The sequence below is a fragment of the Triticum aestivum genome, chromosome 3D (assembly GCF_018294505.1).
Source record: "Triticum aestivum cultivar Chinese Spring chromosome 3D, IWGSC CS RefSeq v2.1, whole genome shotgun sequence".
NCBI classification, from domain to species: Eukaryota; Viridiplantae; Streptophyta; class Magnoliopsida; order Poales; family Poaceae; genus Triticum; species Triticum aestivum.
The window spans coordinates 75,791,911-75,811,850 of record NC_057802.1 but is presented as its reverse complement, the minus strand read 5'-3'; the positions used below and the strand labels follow the sequence as shown (position 1 = coordinate 75,811,850).

The 19,940-nt window shown below is 46.8% G+C and overlaps 1 protein-coding gene across 2 annotated transcripts; it reads right to left on the bottom strand.

Moving 5' to 3' along the window:
• Positions 1–9,390: 9,390 nt before the first annotated feature.
• On the bottom strand, positions 9,391–16,008 carry LOC123077525 (probable serine incorporator). 2 transcript variants are annotated; one of them, XM_044499804.1, is made up of 10 exons: positions 15,705–16,008; positions 11,566–12,263; positions 11,439–11,463; positions 11,226–11,315; positions 10,953–11,124; positions 10,792–10,865; positions 10,612–10,681; positions 10,247–10,455; positions 10,028–10,101; positions 9,391–9,913 (listed from the first exon to the last, which is right to left on the bottom strand). In XM_044499804.1, coding segments are annotated over exons 1-10 (1,482 nt in total). In that variant the 5' UTR covers positions 15,707–16,008; the 3' UTR covers positions 9,391–9,845. The 2 variants fall into 2 exon arrangements, with proteins under 2 accessions (XP_044355739.1, XP_044355740.1); XM_044499805.1 differs by lacking the exon at positions 15,705–16,008 and adding an exon at positions 15,210–15,680.
• Positions 16,009–19,940: the final 3,932 nt, after the last annotated feature.

The following is a 19,940-nucleotide window of genomic DNA, read 5'->3' as shown; positions in this document are numbered from 1 at the left end:
TACAATTCTAGCATGAATAAACATTTATCATATTATAAGGAAATATAAATAACAACTTTATTATTGCCTCTAGGGCATATTTCCTTTAGTCTCCCACTTGCACTAGAGTCAATAATCTAGTTTACATAGTAATGATTCTAACTCCCATGGAGTCTTGGTGCTGATCATGTTTTGCTCTTGGAAGAGACTTAGTCAACGGGTCAGCAACATTCAGATCCGTCTGTATTATGCAAATCTCTATGTCTCCCTCCTTGACTTGATTGCGGATGGAGTTGAAGCGTCTCTTGATGTGTTTGGTTCTCTTGTGAAATCTGGATTCCTTTGCTAAGGCAATTGCTCGAGTATTGTCACAAAAGATTTTCATTGGACCCGATGCACTAGGTATTACACCTAGATCGGATATGAACTCCTTCATCCCGACTCCTTCATTTGCTGCTTCTGAAGCAGCTATGTACTCTGCTTCACACGTAGATCCCGCCATGACGCTCTTCTTGGAACTGCACCAACTGACAGCTCCACCATTCAATATAAATACGAATCCGGTTTGTGACTTAGAGTCATCCGGATCAGTGTCAAACCTTGCATCGACATAACCATTTACGATAAGCTCTTTGTCACCTCCATAAATGAGAAACATATCCTTAGTCATTTTCAGGTATTTCAGGATGTTCTTGACCGCTGTCCAGTGATCCACTCCTGGACTACTTTGGTACCTCCCTACTAAACTTATAGCAAGGCACACATCAGGTCTGGTACACAACATTGCATACATGAAAGAACCTATGGCTGAGGCATAGGGAATGACTTTCATTTTCTCTCTATCTTCTGCAGTGGTCGGCCATTGAGTCTGACTCAACTTCACACGTTGTAATACACGCAAGAACCCTTTCTTTGACTGATGCATTTTGAACTTCTTCAAAACTTTATCAAGGTATGTGCTTTGTGATAGTCTAATTAAGCGTCTTGATCTATCTCTATAGATCTTCATGCCCAATATATAAGCAGCTTCACCGAGGTCTTTCATTGAAAAACTCTTATTCAAGTATCCTTTTATGCTATCCAGAAATTCTGTATTATTTCCAATCAACAATATGTCATCCACATATAATATTAGAAATCCTACAGAGCTCCCACTCACTTTTTTATAAATACAGGCTTCTCCAAAAGTATGTATAAAACCATATGCTTTGATCACACTATCAAAGCATATATTCCAACTCCGAGATGCTTGCACCAGTCCATAAATGGATCGCTGGAGCTTGCACACTTTGTTAGCACCTTTAGGATCGACAAAACCTTCTGGTTGCATCATATACAACTCTTCTTTAAGAAATCCATTAAGGAATGCGGTTTTGACATCCATTTGCCAAATTTCATAATCATAAAATGCGGCGATCGCTAACATGATTCGGACAGACTTAAGCATCGCTACGGGTGAGAAAGTCTCATCGTAGTCAACTCCTTGAACTTGTCGAAAGCCTTTCGCAACAAGTCGAGCTTTGTAGACAGTAACATTACCGTCAGTGCCAGTCTTCTTCTTGAAGATCCATTTATTCTCTATGGCTTGCCGATCATCGGGCAAGTCAACCAAAGTCCACACTTTGTTCTCATACATGAATTCCATCTCAGATTTCATGGCCACAAGCCATTTCGCGGAATCTGGGCTCATCATCGCTTCCTCATAGTTCGTAGGTTCGTCATGGTCTAGTAACATGACTTCCAGAACAGGGTTACGATACCACTCTGGTGCGGACCGTACTCTGGTTGACCTACGAGGTTCTGTAGTAACTTGATCTAAAGTTTCATGATCATCATCATTAACTTCCTCACTAATTGGCGTAGGCATCACTGGAACTGATTTCTGTGATGAACCATTTTCCAATTCGGGAGAATGTACAATTACCTCATCAAGTTCTACTTTCCTCCCACTCACTTCTTTCGAGAGAAACTCCTTCTCTAGAAAGGATCCATTCTTAGCAACAAAAATCTTGCCTTAGGATCTGTGATAGAAGGTGTACCCAACAGTTTCTTTTGGGTATCCTATGAAGACGCACTTCTCCGATTTGGGTTCGAGCTTATCAGGTTGAAGCTTTTTCACATAAGCATCGCGGCCCCCAACTTTAAGAAACGACAGCTTAGGTTTCTTTCCAAACCACAGTTCATATGGTTCGTCTCAACGGATTTAGATGGTGCCCTATTTAACGTGAATGCAACCGTCTCTAAAGCATAACCCCAAAACAATAGTGGTAAATCGGTAAGAGACATCATAGATCACACCATATCTAATAAAGTACGATTATGACATTCAGACACACCATTACGCTGTGGTGTTCCAGGTGGCGTGAGTTGCGAAACTATTCCACATTGTTTCAAATGAAGAACAAACTCGTAACTCAAATATTCGCCTCCGCGATCAGATCGTAGAAACTTTATTTTCTTGTTACGATGATTTTCCACTTCACTCTGAAATTCTTTGAACTTGTCAAATGTTTCAGACTAGTGTTTCATTAAGTAGATATACCCATATCTGCTCAAATCATCTGTGAAGGTCAGAAAATAATGATACCCGCCGCGAGCCTCAACACTCATCGGACCGCATACATCAGTATGTATTATTTCCAATAAGTCAGTGGCTCCCTCCATTATTCCAGAGAACGGAGTCTTAGTCATCTTGCCCATGAGGCATGGTTCGCAATCATCAAGTGATTCCAAAAGTCCATCAGCATGGAGTTTCTTCATGCGCTTTACACCAATATGACTTAAACGGCAGTGCCACAAATAAGTTGCACTATCATCATTAACTTAGCATCTTTTGGCTTCAATGTTATGAATATGTGTATCACTACGATGGAGATTCAACAAAAATAGACCACTCATCAAGGGTGCATGACCATAAAAGATATTACTCATATAAATAGAACAACCATTATTCTCTGATTTAAATGAATAACCGTCTCGCATCAAACAAGATACATATATAATGTTCATGCTCAACACTGGCACCAAATAACCATTATTCAGGTCTAAAACTAATCCCGAAGGTAGATGTAGAGGTAGCGTGCCGATCGTGATCACATCAACCTTGGAACCTTTTCTGACGTGCATCGTCACCTCGTCCTTAGCCAATCTTCGTTTAATCCGTAGCCCCTGTTTTGAGTTGCAAATATGAGCAACAGAACCAGTATCAAATACCCAGGTGCTACTACGAGCATTAGTAAGGTACACATCAATAACATGTATATCAAATATACCTTTCACTTTGCCATCCTTCTTATCCGCCAAATACTTGGGGCAGTTCCGCTTCCAGTGACCAGTCCCTTTGCAGTAGAAGCACTCAGTTTCAGGCTTAGGTCCAGACTTGGGCTTCTTCCCGGGAGTAGCAACTTGCTTGCTATTCTTCTTGAACTTCCCCTTCTTCCCTTTGCCCTTTTTCTTTAAACTAGTGGTCTTGTTAACCATCAACACTTGATGCTCCTTCTTGATTTCTACCTCCACAGCTTTAAGCATCGCGAAGAGCTCGGGAATTGTCTTTTCCATCCCTTGCATGTTATAGTTCATCACGAAGCCTTTATAGCTTGGTGGTAGTGATTGAAGAACTCTGTAAATGACACTATCATCAGGAAGATTAACTCCCAACTGAGTTAAGTGGTTATGGTACCCAGACATTCTGAGTATGTGTTCAATGACAGAACTATTCTCCTCCATCTTGCAGCTATAGAACTTGTTGGAGACTTCATATCTCTCAACTCGGGCATTTGCTTGAAATATTAACTTCAACTCCTGGAACATCTCATATGCTCCATGATGTTCAAAACGTCTTTTAAGTCCCGATTCTAAGTCGTAAAGCATGGCACACTGAACTATCGTGTAGTCATCAGCTTTAGCTCGCCAGACGTTCATAACGTACGCAGTTGCTCCTGCAGCGGGCCTTGCACCTAGCGGTGCTTCCAGGATGTAATTCTTCTGTGCAACAATGAGGATAATCCTCAAGTTACGGACCCAGTCCGTGTAGTTGCTACCATCATCTTTCAACTTAGCTTTCTCTATGAACACATTAAAATTCGAGGGAATGGTAGCACGGACCTTTGATCTACAACAACATAGATATGCAAAAACTATCAGGACTACGTTCATGATAAATTAAAGTTCAATTAATCATATTACTTAAGAACTCCCACTTTACATAGACATCCCTCTAGTCATCTAAATGATCACATGATCCATATCAACTAAACCATGTCCGATCATCACGTGAGATGGAGTAGTTTTCAATGGTGAACATCTCTATGTTGATCATATCTACTATATGATTCACGTTCGACCTTTCGGTCTCAGTGTTCCGAGGCCATATCTGCATATGCTAGGCTCGTCAAGTTTAACCCGGGTATTCTGCACGTGCAAAACTGGCTTGCACCCGTTGTATGTGAACGTATAGCTTATCACACCCGATCATCACGTGGTGTCTCGGCACGAAGAACTGTAGCAATAGTGCATACTCAGGGAGAACACTTATACCTTGAAATTTAGTGAGGGATCATCTTATAATGCTACCATCGTACTAAGAAAAATAAGATGCATAAAAGATAAACATCACATGCAATCAAAATATGTGACATGTATGTCCATCAACATCTTGTTCCTTTGATCTCCATCTCTAAAGCACCGTCATGATCTCCATCGTCACCGGCTTGACACCTTGATTTCCATCGTAGCGTCGTTGTCGTCTCGCCAACTATTGCTTCTACAACTATCGCTACCGCATAGTGATAAAGTAAAGCAATTACATGGCGATTGCATTTCATACAATAAAGTGACAACCATAAGGCTCCTGCCAGTTGCCGATAACTTTTACAAAACATGATCATCTCATACAATAACTTATATCACATAATGTCTTGACCATATCACATCACAACATGCCCTACAAAAACAAGCTAGACGTCCTCTACTTTGTTGTTGCAAGTTTTACATGGCTGCTACGGGCTTCTAGCAAGAACCGTTCTTACCTACGCATCAAAACCACAATGATTTTTCATCAAGTGTGCTGTTTTAACCTTCAACAAGGACTGGCCGTAGTCAAATTCGATTCAACTAAAGTTGGAGAAACAGACACCCGCTAGCCACCTCTGTGCAAAAGCACGTCGGTAGAACCGGTCTCATGAACGTGGTCGTGTAATGTTGGTCCGGGCCGCTTCGTCCAACAATACCGCCGAATCAAAATAAGACGTTGGTGGTAAGCAGTATGACTATTATCGCCCACAACTCTTTGTGTTCTACTCGTGCATATCATCTACGCATAGACCTGGCTCGGATGCCACTGTTGGGGAACGTAGCATGCAATTTCAAAAAAAAATCCTACGCTCACGCAAGATCTATCTAGGAGATGCATAGCAACGAGAGGGGGAGAGTGTGTCCACGTACCCTCGCAGACCGAAAGCAGAAGCATTAGGTTAACGCGGTTGATGTAGTCGAACGTCTTCACGATCCAACCGATCTAGTACCGAACGTACAGCACCTCCGAGTTTAGCACACGTTCAGCTCGATGACGTCCCTCGAACTCTTGATCCAGTAGAGGGTCGAGGGAGAGTTCCGTCAGCACGATGGCGTGGTGACGGTGATGGTGATGTGATCCGCGCAGGGCTTCGCCTAAGCACTACGACGCTATGACCGGAGGAGTAAACTGTGGAGGGGGCACCGCACACGGCTAAGAGAACAATTAATGTGCTATGGGGTGCCCCCTGCCCCCGTATATAAAAGAGGGGAGGAGGAGGCTGCTGGCCAAGAGGGGCGCGCCATGGGGGGAGTCCTACTAGGACTCCACTCCTAGTAGGATTCGCCCCCCTTTTTTCCTTCCTTCATCGGAGGGTAAAAGGAAGGAGTGGGAGAGGGAGAGGGAAAGAGGGAATGGGGGGCGCCGCCCCCTCCCCTAGTCCTATTCGGACTCCCATGAGGGGGGGCACCCCCTTGTGGGATATCCCCTCTCTCTCCCGTGGCCCATGAGGCCCATGACTTACCCCGGGGGGTCCCGGTAACCCCTCGGTACTCCGGTAAAATACCCGAACCACTCGAAACCATTCCGATGTCCAAATACCACCTTCCAATATATCAATCTTTACCTCTCAACTATTTTGAGACTCGTCGTCATATCCGTGATCTCATCTGGGACTCCGAACAAACTTCGGTCACCAAAACTCATAACTCATAATACAAATCGTCATCGAACGTTAAGCGTGCGGACCCTACGGGTTCGAGAACTATGTAGCCATGACCGAGACACATCTCTGGTCAATAACCAATAGCGGAACCTGGATGCTCATATTGGTTCCTACATATTCTACGAAGATCTTTATCGGTCAAACCACAATGACAACATACGTTATTCCCTTTGTCATCGGTATGTTACTTGCCCGAGATTCGATCGTCGGTATCCTCATACCTAGTTCAATCTCGTTACCGGTAAGTCTCTTTACTCGTTCCGTAATGGATCATCCTGCAACTAACTCATTAGTCACATTTCTTGCAAGGCTTATAGTGATGTGCATTACTGAGAGGGCCCAGAGATACCTCTCCGATACTCGGAGTGACAAATCCTAATCTTGATCTATGCCAACCCAACAAACACCTGCGGAGACACCTGTAGAGCATCTTTATAATCACCCAGTTACGTTGTGATGTTTGATAGCACACAAGGTATTCCTCCGGTATTCAGGAGTTGCATAATCTCATAGTCAGAGAAATATGTATAAGTCATGAAGAAAGCAATAGCAATAAAACTTAACGATCATTATGCTAAGCTAACGGATGGGTCTTGTCCGTCACAACATTCTCTAATGACGTGATCCCGTTCATCAAATGACAACACATGTCTATGGTCAGGAAACTTAACCATCTTTGATTAACGAGCTAGTCAAGTAGAGTCATACTAGGGACACTCTGTTTTGTCTATGTATTCGCACATGTACTAAGTTTCCAGTTAATACAATTCTAGCATGAATAATAAACATTTATCATGATATAAGGAAATATAAATAACAACTTTATTATTGCCTCTAGGGCATATTTCCTTCAGCCCTGCCATGTGTGTGTGGCAAGTCTGTGAACTTCTTTGTCGTCGATCGCTTTTTCCAAGTATGCACACTTCATTCCGCTCCAACATCCCTATACCGCTAGTTCAATTGCACATGCATTCTTTGAGGGGATCGTACGCCTTCATGGTCTTCCATAGTCAATTGTCTGCGATCGGGATCCTGTTTTCACCAGCGTTTTTTGGGAATCGTTCAAATTTTCTGGTGTTCAACTGCACATGAGTTCACCCTTTCCATCCACATTTTGACGGACAAACTGAGGTGGTCAACAAGGTCATTGCTATGTATTTCCGTTGCTTAGTAGGAAATCGACCACGTCGTTGGCTGGAGTGGCTTTCTTGGGCAGAATACTGCTATAATACATCATAGCACTCCCACCTCCGTGCTACGCCTTTTGAACTAGTTTATGGGCATCCACCCCCTTGTCTGCGTGACTACAACCCAGACACGTCGAAGGTGGCAGCTTTTAAAACAACCTTTCAGGATTGTAATGCTTTCCTCAGTGAGGTGCGCGAGCGGCTACTTCAGACCCAGCAATAGTCGAAGCACTACTATGACAGTAGGCATCGTGATCTCTCCTTTGACATTGGCAAGTGGATCCTTCAGCACTGGCCAATGACATCTCTACCAGGGCACAAGCGGGGCAAGTTGGCACCTCGTTTTATGGGCCATTTCAGGTACTTGAGCACATTGGCTCGGTGGCATACAAACCTGCCCTTCCTATTGGTACATGTCTACATGACGTGTTTCATGTCAGCCTGCTCAAGAAATTCAACGGGGATCCTGCCACAACTACTCCTGCATTGCCTCAGATTGAAGATGGTCGTGTCGTACCTACCCCCGCCAAAGTTCTTTGTGGCCGCCTCCACCATGGTATCAAGGGTCTTAATCCAATGGGTGGGTACTTCTGAAGATGGCACAACCTGGGAGCCTCTGGACAAGTTTGCCCCTCATTTTCCTTCCATCTAGCTCGTTCTCGAGCTGCTTTTCGAGGAGGGGAGTGATGTTATGTGGGGCCAGAGTTAGGGCCCACAACAATACAACAAAGGAACCATCATAGGAGGAGTGAGTAGCAGGGAGACTCTGTTTCCGTAGCTTTCAATTTTAGTCAGGATCCAATTAGCTTCTAGAATCTGTTTAGATAAAGAGAGAAAGAGTCTAGATTGTAATTAGTTTAGTTTTTCCTTGAGGGCCAAGTTAGATCAGCTATAAGAAGGGACTTAATCCCGATGAATAAAGCAAGTCAATTCAGAGTATTTTCTTACTGTAGCTGCCTAGAGTAATTAGAAATTCGAGTTCTTCCAAGTGCGCTGCCACATGCATCTTTCTATTGAACTGTGAACCCAAATAGAGAAATTGATTTTTTTAACAAGGTCAAGCTCATAAGAGTATAAAAAGCCACATGATCAGTTGCTCTTTGACGGCTCTTGAATTACCAGTTTCATGTCGTTTGGAATTTTTAGAGAGCACATGGTGGCAGTCAATATATTTAAATTGTTGTTTTCATTTATTATATTACACCTTCGAATTTGTAATGATTAGAACTTAAAATGGCTGCGTGCAATGTTTATTTTTGCTGGTTGCTGATTCAGGCTCTTATTTTTTTTTATAAAAGGAAGGAAGAAGAAGGAGAGTATGATTTTTGGCGGTAGTGTAAGAAGGAGAGTGATTTAACATAAAAAGGTCTAAAGTACCCGCTTGATATGCATGGGGACCCTAAATTTGTTCCTTCGTCGTGACATACGTCGTCTCCCGGAGTTATCCTATCCTTGGCCCTATTACGACAACGCTGATGGAGGAAACGAATAGGCTTCTTGATCTCTACACTCCATGGTCAGGACAACGACAATTCTAAATGTGCTAACTGGCCCAAACAAATACTAGGCTTAGCGAAATTCCTCATGGCCTAAAAATAAAATAATAATCAAACTGTAGCAACACACTGTCACATCTCTTCGATAAAGGGCATTTTTATTGACTCAAAATTTAGTACCAAGCGGATACAACGCATAATGAGCAACATATATTAGCATGTGGTATTTTTTCTTCTTCTGTTGCAACGCACGGACATGTTTGCTAGTCTACTATAAACAAGAGATCCGGCCTCCCCACCCATCCCTACTCCGACTGGCAAGGCTGCCGAAGAAGGAAAGGTGGGGAGCCGGGAGGACGACGGCGAGGCTCAAGGGAAGGAGATGGGGAGAGAATAGAGAGAAGGGAGAAAAGATGAGTCGGCAGTCGAGTCTAAGGGTACCTTTTAAGTAGTGATTTTCATATATTTATGTCCTCGTCGAGACATCGAAACTATTCCAACATTTTGTGATCAAACATTTCAAGAATTTTGGCCTGAAATTTTCAGGCGCAAACATTTCGGCACCCCACAAGGAATTTGAAATTCGGTCACGAGTTGTTTCCTTGGTAAATATCTTTTCTGGAGTGAGAATATACAATCAACTCAACTCCAAAAGAATTAGTTTTTATCTGCAACGGCCAGAAAGCAAAATTGGCCGTATATACAAAGAGGAACACGTTCGGCTCTTTCCTTTCTCTCCCCCTCTTTTTACCTCCAACTTGGGCAAAAACGAGCGACTGACCAACACTTCTTGATCGTCGTCATCATCATCATCGCCATCATCCGTCCATGCGTCGTGTAAGTGAAGTAGCGTCATGTCAAGCAAGCTCCCTGCTTCTCTCTTTTCTTTCTTGTAGATTAGCTGTTCTTCAGTAGGTAATTAGCACGAGCGAGAATAAAACGTTCGCTCACGCACACGCGGACGACGACCCCACCTGCCTCCGCTTCCACACGATCGGAGCGACGATCATCCATACTGCAAGCATGCGCAAATCATCCATTCGTCAGTAGATGTACACAAACAAATTATTGACAGTTTCTTCCAGAACACATAAGAAAACTTCAGCTCAGCAATGGCGTTCACACTTACTGTACGTGATCGCCGCTAGCCACTCGTTGCCGACGCGCACCCACGTGCTCGCCCAGCCCACGTCGATCGTCCACCTGAGGATCAAATCAGACAACGCGTTAATCAATTACTTAATGTTCTCGGATCAGGAACATCTGGCGATCGAAGTCTGAACGTTCTGACTGCAGTCAGTCAGTTCAGTCTGTCAGTGTCAATGTGTTGTTTGGGCTTGAAACTTACTTCTCCATTTCCTGATGCGCGTTCCAGCCGATGAAGAGCATGGCGAAGTACATGGCGCCCATGGCGAACACGAAGTGGAAGAAGCCGAACCCGTACGGGATGTCGTCGTCCTCGGACTCCGTCTCGGCGCTCTTGAACTGAATACACTTTGAGTCTATCCCCGTCGAGAAGGTCGCCGCGACGACGACGATCACCGCGATCACGAAACTCTGCCAACAGTACATACATAGTCAGCACCTTTTTTCAGATAAGACTAGCAAGTACAGCAACTAATTTGATTGATGGCATGTTTGCCTCCTCTGCTAAATTGCTACTGTACTGAACTAGAGTAGTAGTATATCACCGAAGAGAGAAGGCGTTCTTACCGCGATGTTGAGCCAGTCCGCGCTTGTCGCCACCTCTGCTTTCCTGTTGCAGATCTCCGTGTGCGGCTCACTATAAATTTCACCATGCAAACAAGATGTAAGCAAGCAACTCCCGTGTCGAGAGATGAAATAATAATAGGATGTTGGACGGACAGGTCTGAATTCATCTCTCTGTCTCACCTTCTGATCGCCGACCAGCAGAGGAACACGATGTATATCCCCATCAACCCCGGCGCCAGGTACCCCGCCTTCACCTGATCATTCAACCAACAGATCAGAACGCAATTTCTTTCGAGACCAACCATAGAACCGAGGCGACGCCATTAAGCCTGACTAAGCACCTTGGAGTTGACGGAGACGAAAGTCATGAGCTGCACGAGCACGAGGGTGACGGTGATGAAGAGGATGTTGAGCTTGCAGGCGGACGTGGGCGCGTACCACACGTACATGAGCACGATCCCCAGGATGGACCCCACGTACGTCACGATCGACACCACCAGCACCTGCATGTGGCTGCAACATCCATCCATCCCCAGTCGTTCGTTAGATCGACCAGATTTCACAGCAACTTGGTCAGACAGACAGAGGAGGAAAAAGGTAGTGGCAGCACGCACCATCTCTTGAGGTTCAGCTCCGATCGGCAGCAGTCGTTGAGCCACGTGATGAACCTGGTCACGCTGATGAGCTGGATCACGAGGAACGCCCTGCAGTTTATTTAACCCAGGAGGCAAAGCTGATCAGGGACATGCTCCAAGAATGTGACTCAAGAACAAGGTGATCAATGTTTGAGAAAAGGCAGGCAAGATCATGAGATGTAAGTAGCTTACCCTGCTCCGAAATGTGCCACCTTCCCTGAGAAAATTCAGACAAAACAAACCCCAACATCGATCAGCAACGGCAATTGGATGAAGATTTAATAAGCGCGAGTAAATTTCTGCTTGGAGTGGGACTGACCGTAGAGCTGGATGAGCGGCGAGGGCGCGAAGAAGGGGACGGCGGTGAGGGCCATCCAGAGCACGATCTTCACCGGCCACCACTCGGAGTGCCACGAGTTGCGGCAGTCGTGCACCTTGCGCGTCTTCATGGTGGACAGGAACATGACGAAGAAGAAGAGGAAGCAGCCGAGGCTGATGCGCAGCACGCCCTCGGCGCCCAGGCAGTAGCGCGCGCCCTGGCAGCCCCTGAGCCGCCGGAGCTCGCCCAGCGCCGAGTGGCCGTAGTCGCGGACCGTCCAGGCCAGCAGGTTGGTCACCAGGAAGATGAGCGCGTACACGTACCGCGCCATCATCGGGTTCGGCCCCACGCACACGCACCGCGCGCAGCACGACTCCTCCGCCACCCGGATCACGCACTGCTCGCCGCAGCTCCTCCCGCCGCCGCCCTCGCTCTCCGCCGCAGTGGGCGCCACGCCGGCACCAACGCCGCCATCCCTCTCCATCGCAAGGATGGTAACGCCGGCACCGCTGCCGCCGTCCCGCTCCACCACCACCTCCGGCGCCACGCGGGCGCCGCAGCCGCCGCCGCTCCTCTCCGCGACCGTGGGCACGCCGGCGCCGTCGGCGGTGACTGGCAAGCCGCCGTCAAGCGTCATCGGTGGACCGGGCAAGAACGAGCGCCAATGGACGAGTGCTGCTGTAGCTGTGCCGGGTTTCCTGCGGACATGAACGAGCAGGGTCACGAGATCGTCCGTGGCGTACGCTTCCGCGGATCTATGAATAGGCGCGCGGATCGGCTAGCTCGTGAGCGAAAACGACGTGTTACTTTTTTTACTCCCTCTCAACGGAGTGACGTCCCGGGCATGCTTTTTTATGACCGAATTAAGACCGTTCCAAGCCGCTCTGCTTGGACAGAAATATGATTTTGTTGTGCCTGCCATCACTCCCAAGTTTGACCCCGGTTGACCTCCTATATTTTTAAATTTTTATTATCGACCCTATACATGACTAACGACCAGCAAACTAAGGCTACTCGGTTAAAAAAAAACTAATAACTACTACCACCTGAGTAATTTTGTGGCAAAACAAAACGGCTTGCTAGCTAGTTTTCACTGCTTAGTCATTTCCCTTTCAACGGCTAGGATTGAGTGTTGAACGGCCGCTGCTGATCCATCAAAAGTTTTTGTGCCAAAGCTGCATACATACATTCATAGAGTGGTGTCCAATTTGATCTGGATGATTAAAAAGGGAAAGCAAGGCGTGAGTGGAGTGACAGTGACCAGAGAACATGCATGTTACTACATGTATGCGTTTATGTGTAGCAGCAAAGCTTGCCTTTAAAGGAAGATTAGGGTTACGGATGGAGGTAAGGTAAGTAAAGAGAGAAAGCTCCATGCATGAGTAGTCATAGGATTGCGGAGGATGCACAGTCGCACGCACATGGCTCTCTCTTTCTGTGCCTGTCATGTGGAGCTTTGGACGGCCGGCCGATATGTTTGTGGAAAAACAAAAGAGCAAAGCTTTTTCTCTTTTTTTTTGCTGGTAACAAAAAAGAGCAAAGCTGCAAAGCAAAGCGTACAAATGAATGATACTGGCAAAGAGATTGAATGAAGGGAAAAGGAAAGAGAGACATGTGGAATCCCTTCATCAGGATTATCTATCGCTAATTAACAAAAATGCCCTAACTAATGGGAGTGCCTAGAACTCATTTAGATGGCCCCCTCCCCCTCCCCCTCGCGTCGCCTCCCCCCAGGTGGCGCCAGGGGCCCCGAAACCCTAGCGCCGCCAGCACCTTCTTGCCGCCCCTTCCTGCCGCCGCTCCGCCGGCGTGGGCCGCGGTGGCGGCGGGCCCGGTGCCGAAGGTTTCTGGGCGGGTGGATGCGGCGGATCCCATCTGAGGCGGCGGGGGCGGCTCCTCTCGTGCGATCCAACGGCGGCGGCAAGGACGGCGAATCCGAGCTGTGCGGCGGGGGCCGGAGCACCATCGCCAGCGGAGCGGCGGCCTTGCATGGACGGCGGCGGTGGCAGCGCCCCATCCGGCGGGGTGGGCTGTCCTGGTCGTGATGGTGATGGCGGTCACTGCGGATCCAACGCCCCGTTTGGATCCGTCGCGGGGAGGCCTTCCGCCGACCGGCGGCGCGTGGAAGGACCGGTGAGGAGATGCCGGATCTCCGCCGGAGTACCGACGGCGACATACGTCTTCGTGGCGAGGTTCCGCTCGGTTCCAACCAGCCACGAGGTCGGGAAGACGTGGCTTCCGGTGAAAATCGCCTGACTGCGGTCTTGGCAGACGATGGCGGCGTCTCAGACGTCGTTCCCTTCTGGAGGCATCGTTGTTGCAAGTCACATCAACCTGATCGGGAAGTTCCAGGGGAAACCCTAGATCTGGGTATACCGGATCGGACGATGATGGTGCCTTCGGTATCGTTCTCCCTCATGGGGGCATCGTTTTGGAGCAAGTGCTGGTTGGAGGGGACAAGAGGAGGAGCGGTGTTTCCTCTGCTCCATTGATGACGGCGGATCTCGGCAGCGTGGCGCAGTGGAGACTCGGCGCCTGATGAGCGGAGAAGGACTCGCGCAGGAGGGTGACGCTGCCTGGCGTCCTGGTGGCGTCGGCGGCAGTTAGACCGGGCAAGGTTGATGCAGCAGTACAACTCTGAAGATGGATTGATGGCAGGTGGTTGCGGCGGCCTCATACCCGGCAAGCGTCCTGGTTGAGAAGCACGCCAGACTGATCGGTGCCCATACCCGGCAGGCGTCCTGATTGGGACCTCAAGTCTTAGATGTTAGGTTTGGCTGCGAGGTCTGTTTGGTATTAGGCCAAGACTTTCAGCGCCCTTACATCAACTGGATAGGGATAGCGACAAATGTTGCTTAGTTTGGTGGCTTTAGGCTTATTGTTGTATGACTCTGTAAAGTCTTGTGTCAATAATTAATAAAATGGCCGTATGCATCGTCCAGATGCAGAGGCCGGGGGTCGTCCTCTTTTTCTAAAAAAAAATGAGATATAATTTGGTCTCATTCATCTTGAAAACAAAAACAGATACAACCCACGTCAGCACACACGCATCTTATAGAATCACATCTAATGGCTATAAAAGATGAATGAAACCAAACTATATCTCATCTAGATGAGTTCTAGCAAAACTGCTAATTAATTGTGCTTGGAGCAAGTACATAATCTATTTTAAAAATCTGTACGTAGTTTGGGTCGGAGGATTGCTTAGGGCTTCCTTTGCTTAGTCCCGTCCTCCTCTTCTCTGTCGTGCAACCAAGTTGCTGCTGCTACTAAGCAACCCTAGATAGGGAGTCACTTTTTTGTTGTAATAATAATATAAACTTAGATTACTGTACTAGGTAACCTCTAAATTCTGTGTAAAGCTAGGAAGGAAGGATCTTCTTTCCAAGCAAGCAATAATCCCATCCTTTCCTTTTTGCCTGCACATATTCTCCTCTGACTCTGAATGATAGGCAATCACGCATCTTTCTTCGGGATATATTACTGCTAGATATTTTCACACGTACGGTTCCATCCGCTACATGAGCTTAGAGATTCCTCCCGTTTATCCCAGCCACTAAACACAGGTTAATCGTCATCTAGGCCGTGGTTAGAATCTTACTACTCAGAGAGGGTGAGTAACTAAATCATCGTCGACGACGCACCTTGATTAGATCCACGTACGGCCGGCCGTGGCTGGACGTCGCAGTAGAGAATCCGATCCTACCTCTCGGGTTACCCGGCTGCTGTAAGAAGAAGGAATCGGAGGGATGAGAGAGGGATTGGCGGGCACGGAACGCATCTCTGTGGCTTGCGCTCCCGACCACGGAAGGCAGAACCGAATGCGCTGCTAGCTACCCAATTGCTACTGTTGCGTATTATACTATTCGGTCTGCGTTCGTTTGCGGCCTCTCAACGGACGACAGCCGAACAGATCCGGGGAAAACGGTATTTGGCCTCGAATATATGCGGGAAAGGGACGGCGCTCGTTGTGGTGTCTGTGCTGATTTGGTTAGAGTTCTAATGTATTGTATGCGAAAAAAGAGAGGAAATTCAGCGCGGCCAGGAGCTAGGATGCTGGCGAGCTTATGGTGTTCGTGCATGGATGATGATCATGGCAGCAAGCAAGCGGACAGAGAGGAGGGGGAGGAGGAACTCACATGCACGTTGGATGGGACGGAGGAAGACGAAGTACTCCTTGATAATGTCTTCCCGGAGGTAGAAGCCGAGCTGCCCTGCCTGCCTGCTCGAGGTGTACGCGGCTAGCTCAACTGTGGTTATCAATAGCGGATTGGCGGTGCGCTGGATGCGTCAATGCCTGCCCGGGGGTTTTATTCGGGCGAGCGGCGGAGGAAGGAGACGGGTTGGAGAGTGGAGGTGGAGGTGGAGGTGGCGGTGGTGCTCCGTTTTATTCCCGCCGCAGGAAAGGAAGCAGCGCCCGCGCGCGCGGCGCCTCTATATTTTACTGCGTTTCGTTGTCTCTCTGTTGGCTGTACCTGTACGCGCGCCCGGTGCGGTTTTCTTCTGTTCTGTTTTCGGCTCGGTATAAGGAGTATTTTGTACGTGCCACACGCGTACACGCACCACCTCCACCTCGTTCTCCACATACACACGCTTGGCTCCGGACCCACGGCCCGTTGCTGTATACATGTCCAGCCAGCAGCCATCCGGCTGAATCTTCTGAGCTCCATAGGCTGTGTATACGTTTTGGATCTACCCGCGAGGTTCAGGTTGTCAGTTGTCACTGTGACCAACTGACCATTTTTTTTGCCAAATGTGACCGACTAAGCATGCTGCGCCATATCATTTTTCTGGAACTCGTTGCCATATCATCGTTTGCACAGCGACCGTGTGGACACGTACGGAAGTAAACGAGCTACCACGAGCCTCCTTCACAAAAAAGATGTGGACCGAGTTGACCCCACCACAAGCTAAACCCCGGCGACTCTGGTCCGCGCGCCTCGGCTTGGATTTTTGCGTACATGGCCCACGCCGGCGTGGTCTCACCGCCACAATTTCACGGAGACGGCAAAGACGAGCGAGAGATTGCAGTCTCTCGGCCCAGGGCCCAGGCCCCGTATCCGCCACAACTGGGGCAGATTTTTTTCTTGCGTTTGTCTGCATGTTGATGGATTTTTTGCTTCTCTCGCGAAAACTTACATGTGGATGAGTGGATGGATGGGCAACTGGACAATGCCGGGGACTGGGAGGACAGATGCAAAATCGGGTCTTTCTTAACCTTTTCTAATGGCTGGCCGTGCTGGAGGGCACTGTTGCGTCACGAGGTGCGGATCCCGGGTTATCCCACCAACTGACACAAGTTGTAAGACTGCCTCAGCAAAATCTTCCTCGTATACCTTCGTCAAAATAAACAACATGGGCCTAGCTAGAGCATGCCTGTGTACTAGTATTTGGCTCTCCCACCAAGTCTCGAGATCATAATAAGCTCTTCGACCCTCTAAAGTCCAGACATTATCCTTAGGGTAATGGGTCTTAATTTGACCCATACTATCTATGCATATCCACTTAGGCTGACGATTTCACTTTCTGATCAACGGATAGTGTACTTTTGCGAGTATGATAAACCCTGCTGCATGATTAGTGCGCTTTAGTCTGACCCGTCCGACTCAACAACTGACCCCTCCATAGGCCTACAGCCAGCCAGAGCCAGCTGAAGAACCACAACACAAAGCCACTTGTGATTGTGAATCGACCGACCCACACATGCATGTATGCCCGGTGAGCAAGCAAGCAATCACTTGCAAGGAATAATCGTCTCAGCAAACATATATAGCAGGGATATGGCCGATCTCGATCACTCTTTCGTGCACTTTTGGACCACGCGCGCCGGCGCACGTCATGGCGCCCCATATATGTCCGTGCATGTGCAACATGCTCGGGGAACCGCGATAACCGTACGTGCACACTTGTACATGTAGATGGTGTGCATCATCATGTGCTACGACTCGTCAATGTCAGCTGGCTTTGGCTACGGCTACGTAGCGCCTTGCACGGCTGGATTTCGCGCGGCGACGTGGACGGATCCTTGACCTCCGTAGTGCAGGCACGTACTTTCCCACCAAGACGCACTCTCTGGTCTGGTGCATATGGATGTGGAGGAGCACGAATCGGGTGGGTGCGTTCGTGGTTTGTATATGGTGCAAAAGTGCATAAGAGTGCACGTAGAGGACAATTTTTTTTTTAGCGTACGTAGAGGACAAATTGAATGCATTGATGCAGCGAACATTTCCCATGCCATATCATTTTAGAACATCAGCTTTTTTTCACACATGGTCGAGGACAGAAAAGGGATAGATTCCGTTGTATATAATACCCAAAATACAGTTCATGGAAGTTAATATTTCGCGCAACATAATTTATCTATTTTGTTGCCTCGTGTGTAGGTTAAATTTGACTTAACTGTGTGGCGAGATAAAAATACTTCCGTAATCTGCTACTATGCTTGGAGGTTGTTTTTGCATCACTATTTTTTATTATAAATTGCTCATTTATAACCATGTTTTATATATTATGTCATCATTCTTATACCGTTTTCCCCTTTCATTTTGCATGTGTACAAGAAACAGGGGGGGACAATGAGAAGCTGTCAGAAAGGACCAGTCGAAGGCAAAGTAAAGAAAATATTTTTTTTCTCAAGCCCGAATAATTCCAGAAAAAATAAAGACTATTTGCATGAAGAAAAAGAGCCAATGTGAAAAGTCCCAGGCCTAGGACTGGCATTTGGAGCCCACACCCCCACGAGTCGAGGCCCAAGGGCGGCCACTTGGTCGTGTGGGGCTTGTAGGGACCCGGTGGTCTCCACTCTGGTCTCCTTATTCTTACATCAGGGAAAAACACTAACTTGACTATCTAGGATTTTTTTTGCCACTAAGGCAAAATGGGGAGCACTTTTCCTCAACCGAGGGGCTGATTTTGCCGGGATCAAACCCCTTCGGACAGGGGAATTCAAAGCCATCGTCATCACTAACACTCTAGGCATTGTGGGGATCATCTTCATACACACCACCTTCACCAACTCCATCTACAACACCAACCCCAACCCCATCTACATCTCCCTTTCAATCTATGTACTTGTTATAGATCGGTTAATGTGGTCACTTTCCGGTGTTAGTCAGTGCATTGTGATTTATTGGTGAAAGATTTATATGTTCAAATTGTTAGCCATATAATTAACCCATTGCTCACGTTCATTATGACGTCTTTTGAGTAATCTATTATGTACTTGAGGACTTGGGAGAAACCATGTTGTTAGCAACCATATGAAGTTGCATCAAGTTTGATATTTTGATGTTATGTTGTGGTGTAATTCTCTAATCGTGATATTCAAACATCAGTTGCATGTCACTTCACCTATATGGGCCTAGAGGATAACATTATATAATTATTTTATCTAGGAGGGGTGGCAGGAAAGGCAAATATTACCATGCCCTAACTTTATAAACTATTGCATGACGAATTAATGGGGACCCTAGAATCTAACACTATGGTTAGCTGTTATCTTAATCATCCTTGGTATCTGTTGATTCTTATTAAAGTATATAATCATAAGTATGTATGAGTCCAAGTAGGGTGGTACATAAGCGTAGGCTCCACCACACACTTACCGAAGCAACAAAAGTTATAGTTAACGAAACTAGGTGAAAACAACATGGTAAAATACTCTCCTGTCCTCCAGAATGATTTGACCAATATAAGAAACACAACCGGCATTTCCTTCGCACAAATAAGGATTGGGCTACTTATTGCACTTATTTACTTTAATTGCTATTTACATTACTGCACTTGCTCTCTAAATCAAGCAAACAATCAAACAATTTTTTTAACTTTTGTAATGATTCCTTGATGATTTCCATAAGCCAATTAGATGCGGAGCATCCTTCGGCCATCCCCATGGACACCACACCGACTCATCAAGCACCAAGTGGACTGCTACTTGTGAGCTATGTTGGGATTTCCTCGAAGAGGAGACGATGATGCAGTATAGTAGAGATAAGTATTTCCCTCAATTAAGAACCAAGGTTATCAATCCAGTAGAAGAACCACGCAATACCTTGTTAGCAGTACCTACACACAAGATAACAAATCCTTGCACCTAACATGAACAAGGGGTTGTCAATCCCTTGGCAGTAACTTGCAAGATTAAATTGTACGGTGATAGATAGATAGACCGAACAAAAATACAAAATAAAATAAATAAGGAAAAATTGCAGCAAGGTATTTTTGGTTTTAGTATATGATAAAATGTAGACCCGGGGGCCATAGTTTTCATTAGAGGCTTCTCTCTTGAAAATAGCATACGGTGGGTAAACAAATTACTGTTGGGCAATTCATAGAAAAGCGAATAATCATGACGATATCCAAGGCAAGGATCATGT

Bases quoted from the DNA above. Each gene is read 5' to 3' on its own strand.
- LOC123077525 (XM_044499804.1), bottom strand. The intron at 11,316-11,438 runs GTAAGCTACTTA...AATAAACTGCAG, and splicing joins GTGGCACATTTCGGAGCAGG to GGCGTTCCTCGTGATCCAGC. The intron at 10,682-10,791 runs GTGAGACAGAGA...TGAAATTTATAG, and splicing joins TGCTGGTCGGCGATCAGAAG to TGAGCCGCACACGGAGATCT.